This window comes from Protobothrops mucrosquamatus, unplaced genomic scaffold (assembly GCF_001527695.2).
Source record: "Protobothrops mucrosquamatus isolate PMUCROS unplaced genomic scaffold, P.Mucros_1.0 scaffold464, whole genome shotgun sequence".
Taxonomy (NCBI): Eukaryota; Metazoa; Chordata; class Lepidosauria; order Squamata; family Viperidae; genus Protobothrops; species Protobothrops mucrosquamatus.
In genome coordinates this window covers 2,010,759-2,018,454 of record NW_015386785.1, presented here as the reverse complement: position 1 = coordinate 2,018,454, position 7,696 = coordinate 2,010,759, and the positions used below count along the sequence as shown (strand labels likewise).

Below are 7,696 nucleotides of genomic sequence, written 5' to 3'. Positions count from 1 at the left end.
ATCTTTATAAGTTAGCTTATTTTCCATACTAAAGGAAAACCAGTTTATGTATGCCTTTAGTATTCCATCTCATTTAATAGTTATTCTATAGCTACAACTAAATTAGTCAGTTTTCACAAGCATATATTTTGTAAACACCAATTTCTTGCTAAACCAACAATAACATTTTAATAACCCAGTTTTGTTGCTAACACACTTTTAAAAATGAAATATTTATTTTATATCAATGTTAGGCTCTAATGTACTTTCTTTTCCATTGTCTGGTTTTAACTAATACTTCATATCAGTTTCCATAGTAAGAAACTAGAACTGTCCTCTTCCCTTGATTTGCTTATTTTCAGTTCTGAGCAACTACTGAAAATATTTTGAGGATAAATGCCCTAAAAGCACAAATCATGTATTTCCTTAATATGATGGATTACTGAATGGCTAGGGTCAATCTTCATCATTAAAAAGTAGTATTTCACATGACAAATAGACGTTCCCAACATTTTATGCTGACAACTAAATAAAACCTGAATTCTTTTCACTTATTTGTACAAGGATTATATTAAATACAAACTATCACAATTGTGATCAATTCTATCATATTGTCCACAGTGAAAACCCTGAATAAAATTGTTCTTCAAAAAGGCATGTATGTGGTTTCTGAACTGCAAAATTTCATTTCTTCTAAGTGAACATTTGTTTCTCCCGCATATATGCTTACACCTGCGCACACACACACGCGTGCGCGCACGCACGCACACATACACACACACACACATACACAAATACAGAGTTTCTAACAAATTAAACTACATAGGCTTGCTGCTGTTTTTGCAGGTGCCAGTCCCTGAATCTGTGATATTAAACAGCCCAGTGTCTGGTAATCGGAGCTTCTTCTTCGGAGGTGTCTTCAGAGTTCCAGATCTCTCTTTAACTTTGTATTCTAAAGTGCTGTGAGGTACCCCATAGATCCCTTGTGCTTTGGAAACACTCATTTTCCCGCTCATTACCATTGCAATAGCTTCCTCCATTATTTCATGATCATATTGCCGGTAGCGACCACGTTTTTTCCTTGGTTGTTTATTATCCTTACGGTCTAAGCCGTCTTCTGTGGATTCGGAGGTGCCATCAACAATGCCGTTCTTAGTATTAAGACACAAAGGAGAGAGGTCCCCATGCAGAAAATAGGTGTCCAGACTTGAAGGAGTTACAGATGCAGAACATTCCACTTTGCTCTGTTTGGGGAATATAGTTTTCAGTTTTTGAAGGGCTGATCCTTCTAAGACTGATGAGGTTTTGGAAACATGGTATATGACATCCAGAAGTCCAGCATTCTCATGCTGTTTAGGAACAGCACTGATCCTCAGCTGAGGAATTTTTAATTGCACAGCTGGAGCTGACATTTCATACTGTACACTTTCATTTTTTTCTTTAAACTGAGCGACCATTCTTTGTAAAGTTAACTGGTGGAGGTAATTGGAAGCTGTTGGGAATCTTAATTCTGAGGTTTCAAGTAGACTAAGTTTATTTTTTTCTATGCGCTCTGCTTGAGCTTTTGCCCACAAGGCTACTTTTTGCAGCACGGCACAAGGCTCTTGACTGTCCTTGTAAGAACAGGTGTCCTTGAAATCTCGAGTTTTGTTTTTAAAAAGCGCAGGGTTTCCTGCTGGTAAGGCTTCTAAGTGGAGAAGTAAAGTTTTTTGAGGTATGCCATAAAGGATGCCTGCTTTATTAATGTCCAGTGCTCCGGACTGAACGTCTTTCAAGGCTTTTGAGAGCAAACCATCTGCAAACTCAGCACTTCTTTCCACAAAGTCCTCTCTGTTTCTGTGGAGTCTCCTGGATGGATGGAATGAAACGATGGTGAACTGATGCATGAGAGACTCTCACACAGCTATGGAAGGGAAGGGTCCACTCCTTTATTACACTCCTTGCTTAGGTAACATCACTGCTTCTGACACTTTTAAGGCCTTGAGTTGTGGGAGCTATTGATTACCATAGCAAAAGTTAGAGTTCTGGTAGGACCATGTGAGAAAATGATAGCCCAGTTTCTAGAGCAGCCCTTCCAAGAACTTTAAATCCTAGCTCAGGATTTGATAACTTTGTTATCTGTTTTCAATTCCCTTTTGACAGATGCTCGCAGAGTAACACTTAAAACTTCTCTTTTCACAATCTAACATCCATTGAATGTCCCCATCCTAAAGGAGTTTTGTTAGTAGAAACGTGACGTTACCGCTAAACAAGTAATAAAAGAGTCAACCCCCTTATAGAAACGTTGTTTATAACTATTAAAAAGAACCTTAACACATCCAGTTTTTTTTTAAAAAAAAATGCAATTAAAAGTCCTAAATACTATTTCTAATTTCTAGTAAAGTTAGAAGTGTGTGTGACTAGTAGGGAAGTGGAAAATAGAAAGATATGCAATGCAAGCAGTTTTTCTGGGGGTTTTTCCCCAAAGGAATAATTCTATTACACAAATGATAAGTGACTGTTATGACTGGAAAGATGCCAGAATTATAACATGTTACTTCAATGTAATTTCAGTAAATATTTATTACAGCAGCACATTAATCATTCATAAATGGTATCTCAGTAGCATGACATCATATACCATAGTAAAATAAAAATGCAAGAGCACTCTTTTTGGGGCACTAAAATTATAATTTGCTTTAATTTTTTTCTAACATCCACAATCTATTAAAATGTAAAATATTTTTCTTTTTCCAATGGGAAAGGTTTAAACTCATATCAAATAGATTTAATTCGATTACTTAATTTCCTAATTGCATTATGTACATAAGCATTTTATTTTATTTTTAGGAACATGAACTAAAGTTTGGTGATTGTTCTGATAACTTTTCTTTAACAGAAAAAAGTGAAAAACATAAAATGAATTAAATGAATTATACACAAACATACAATTATGAGTGAAACCCTGGCATAAGCAAAGAAGAGTGTGTCAACATACATTTTATAAAAGTCAATTCCAAAATAAATCTTCACATTTAAGTCTTACTTCCACCTACTCCCTTTAAAATAAAGCAGAGTAATGCTTAATATGCTTACCCAGATAATGAATTTTCAGAACACGATCCATCATACTGTGACTGTTCCAAGTTTGTTTTCTTCGTAGAGAGATCTAGTACTCCATCCCCTATTACAAAAATGGGGCATATAAAAGTAAAAAACATATTCATACTATTATCAATAACAAAATGACAAAGGACAACTACAAAGACACTCTTATGCTATACATCAATTTCTGTTATTAATCTTTATGTCTTGTGCTATGCAACTCAAGGACGCTGCCAGTACTATTATTGCAAACACCCATTACTTTTTTTTTAATTTCAGTTGGTCTCTGAAGCCTGCAAATGTTGCCCTTTTGACTTTTTTATATTTGCTAGTAGCAGGACAGCACTTAAAAACTAAGTAGATCAAGGCTATCCAGCAGAATGACATTGTGGAGTCTGAATTAGATTAGAACAGTATTGTGCTATTTCTCAACAGTTCCCTGTATTTAAAAACTTCTGGATAGTAAAATCAATTCCAGGATTTAAAAATTAGAAAGATTTAAAAATTGTACTTGTGGGAATATTCCAACAGGGGAATATTTTAAAATGTAATGTTCAGTTAATGTGGAATGATGTATTATCAAAAAGAAGCACCGAGAGATATATCCGTAATTAGATACCTTTCACAACCAGCATTATACAGTGGAAACTCAGAGATTAAACAAGGACAAAATGAAAAATGGCTCTTTACTACCATGGGACCTATTATCCAATGGTGCAGAGACCCTTTTACAAAAAAAATCCCATAGCTGAGAATTATATATTATTTTATTATTTTTCAAAGTGACTCTTTGGTGATGAAAATGATGCCTTAATTTCAAGAAGATTTATTTAAGCAGAAAATAAAAAAAAATCTCACTAAAATGTCAGGTATTCATAATGAATTAGAATCTTGTATTAAGTCACAATTTAATAAGTTTCCATTATTGTTAATTCCTGGTATTACCCAAAGAAAACTCAAGGAAAAAGTTCTATTCTATTTTTACAATAATTATAATAACATATAATCAATTTTGCAATATAGCAGAAATAAGGATTTTTTCTGCAAAAGATTTCACTTTCTTCTCCTTTGATGGAAATGAATATTGACTGTGAAGAGCACTTTGTTTCTATGTTTCCTCTTCTTTTCTGACAATTAGAAATCAGAATGAAAATTTAATAGTGTATTCATGTGTGTATATGGTCCAAAACAATTTAACATTATAATCATCTAAGCCATTCTTAGCATAATTTCAGTTAAAGAAGATGTACAATTTAAATAACTCCCAGTCTAATATATCCTATTAAATCACAAAATTAGTATTAGCTGATGGTTTTCTACAACTTATTTTACATATGATTAGGCAATAAAGCCTGATTTGATTATGAGTCTTACCTTTCATCACAATTTTTTTTAAAATAACTAAAATAGGATTCAAGCTTAACTACCATAAATGATGTACCCTATGTAAGATGTTTGGATTCAAGGGGAGTTCTGGGTTGTACAACTTGCCTTCTTCCTCAGCTTTTTCCATATATTACCTACTGAACATATTCATCCTTTTTAGCTACATTAAGATGTAAAGTTGCATATTTTTCTGCATGCTTTCCTATATTTAGAGAATGCATGTATTTTATTTATAATATGCATTTTTACCTTTCTTTCACATATATTGCTAAAAAAAATAACAAAAAAATTCAAATGCAGCAGGAAATTGCAAATACAAACTGCTAAAATGGTGATGATAAGTTTAGAATTTGGGCAGGCACAAATGGAAACAGTTCAATTAAAAGGTATTCTAGTCTTAGGTGTGAAATTTATTAAAAGATTAGAACAGTACTAATTTGAGCTCAAATACTATTAGTGGTCCAAAAAGTTAACCCTGCATTAATAAAAAGTGCAGGATTTTTAAAGGAAATGTATTAAGATTGGTAGACCTCAAAAACTTTGTCTATTTGATAACACCAATAGTGGCACATACAGCATTCCAAAACAATAAAGGCATATATGCCTTTACTTTCCAGTCTACTTTAAGATTGAATGAAAACAAGGTGCATGTACATTTTCATAATTGCAAATCTGATACTTTTTTTTATTCTCATATAAATGAATTGAACAGCATTTAGAGAAAATGTATCCCCTCCTAAAAGCAGATCAACAAAGAAAGTACCAACATGTAAAAGAGCCATATTTAGGCTGTCACTTTACATTCCAAAAAACTCAATCTCTACAGACCTAAAGTGTGCCAAATGTCAAATTGCCCATCTGAGGTACCAAAAGGAGGAAGATGAGCAACAGCTTCTTTCGATGACCAGCAGATGAGAAGGGGCGTTGTCTTACCTGAACGCCTTTTCTTAGCACAGAGATGGAGGATCCACCCATGGGTTGAGACTGTATTCCTGCCCAATCAGATCAAGTCAGCCAAAGTTGTCACGCCCTGTCCCTGGACCTATGCCCAGTCTTGATGCGAGCGTAGCCCTTGACTGATCGATGACGTACTGGCTCATAAACTAAATACATAAAATGCTGAATAACATTCTATAAAGAGGGAGGGAGGTGGATCCTCCATCTCCGTGCTGAGAAAAGGCGTTCAGGTAAGACAACGCCCCTTCTCCAGCACTGGAGATGGAGGATCCACCCATGGGACATACCAAAGCCTACTGTCCCTGAGGGAGGGAAACAGACTGGTCCGGTGTGGCACTTTGGCATACTACTTGCTGGAGGACCCTCCTACCAAATGAGGCCTCCGCCGAGGCAAATTTATCGACCTTGTAGTGTCGAATAAAAGGAGATAGAGTGGACCATGTGGCCGCTCTACAAACCTCCTCGATGGTCGCTTGAGTGTTCCAAGCCGCAGATGTAGAGGCACTCCGTGTGGAGTGCGCTGTGACCCCTTGTGGAACCGGCAATGACTCCGCTCTATATGCCTCGGTGATGCACGCCCTAATCCACCTGCCAATGGTGGAAGAGGAAACCTTCCTACCCTTGGAAGAGGGGTGAAAGGAGACAAACAGGGCTTCTGATGTGCGGAAATCCGCTGTCCGTGCAATATAGTAACGGAGCGCCCTGCGGACATCTAAGCAATGTCATTGCCGTTCCAAGGTACACGTTGGCCTAGGGCAAAAGTCCGGTAGGACAACCTCCTGGCTCCTATGAAAGAGCGAATTCACCTTTGGGACAAAGGTAGGGTCCAGACGGAGAACCACACGGTCCGGGCGGAAAATGCACAGATCCTTACGGACCGACAGTGCCGCCAACTCTGATATACGTCGAGCCGACGTGATGGCCACTAAGAAGGCTACCTTGTGTGACAGGTTAGTCATATCGCACGATGCTAATGGTTCGAAGGGCGCCCTTGTTAGAGCCCTAAGAACCCGGGGCAACTCCCAGGAAGGATATCGGTGTACTGTCGGTGGCCTGATGTTAGCTGCCCCCTTAAGAAAGGAGCGTAGCAGCGAGTGTTGAGCTAACGACCCTCCGTGTTCCCAGGCGAGAACAGTAGAGAGCGCCGCTAGTTGCCTACGTAAGGTATTAGGGGCCAAACCTTTGTCCAAGCCGTACGACAAATATTCCAAAATATTAGGAATATTGAGTCGTGAGAGAGACAACTTATGTTTGTCGCACCAAACACAAAAGTTTTTCCACGTTGCCTCATAGATGCGATTCGTGGACGGGCGACGGGATGCCTGTATAACTTCAATGACCATTACAGAGCAAGATTGTCTCGACAAAAAGTCGCGCTCAAGTGCCAGACGGCTAGCTGCAGCCACTGGGGATCCGGATGTAGAATGGTTCCCTGACTGAGTGATATCCTGTCTGGCGGAATCTTCCACGGAACCGTCTTGGAGAGACCCAGCAGGTCGGCAAACCACGGTCTCCGTGGCCAATACGGGGCTACCAGTAGAACCTCCGCGTCTTCCCGGAGTAGTTTGCGTACCACCGCCGGAAGAAGAGGGAGAGGTGGAAAAGCATACAGCAGACCCCGAGGCCATGGAGAGCGCAGCGCATCTATCTGCTCCGCTCCCTGAGACGGAAAGCGGGAGAAGAAGCGGGGTAGCTGGGTGTTGGTCGGTGAGGCGAATAGGTCCACTAAAGGTAGCCCAAAGCGGTGGCAAATCTCTTTGAAGACCCTCGGGTGAATCCTCCACTCTGAGTGGTCTATTGTCGCCCTGCTCAAGACATCTGCCTGGGTATTGTCTTTCCCCGAGATGTGCTCGGCCCTGATGGATGCGAGATTGTGCTCCGCCCAGGTCCCCAATATTAATGCCTCGTTCAGATTCGAGAATGAGTGCCCCCCTGTCTGTTTACATGGGCCTTGGCCGTCATGTTGTCCGTGAAGACCAACACATGACGCCTTCGGACCTGGCTGTGGAAGTGAAGGAGAGCCAAATGTACCGGCCTCAGTTCCAACCAGTTGATATCGTGGCGGAGGTCTGAGTGAGACCAACGGCCCTGAGCCCAATGGGAGCGAAGATGCGCCCCCCAACCAAAGAGGCTGGCATCGGTCGTGAGGAGGAGCCTCTCCGGCTCCTTGAACAACGACCCTTTGAGGACGGCTGGGGACAGGCACCACTTGAGGGAAAGCGAGGTCTGAGATGGAAGCCTCACCCTTGCCTGAGAGGCACTGATGTTCCGTCTCTGAAAGGGGAGTAGA

The 7,696-nt window shown here is 39.8% G+C and overlaps 1 protein-coding gene across 1 annotated transcript in view; it reads right to left on the bottom strand.

Moving 5' to 3' along the window:
* Positions 1-775: 775 nt before the first annotated feature.
* Positions 776-7,696, bottom strand: part of LCORL (ligand dependent nuclear receptor corepressor like) — a 44,497-nt gene continuing 37,576 nt past the window's right edge. Inside the window, exons 5-6 of the mRNA XM_015816554.1 lie at positions 3,055-3,142; positions 776-1,827 (exon numbers count right to left, since the gene is read on the bottom strand). Coding sequence (XP_015672040.1) covers positions 798-1,827; positions 3,055-3,142 — 1,118 coding nt within the window. The 3' untranslated portion in view covers positions 776-797. The remainder of the gene's footprint in view (positions 1,828-3,054; positions 3,143-7,696) is intronic.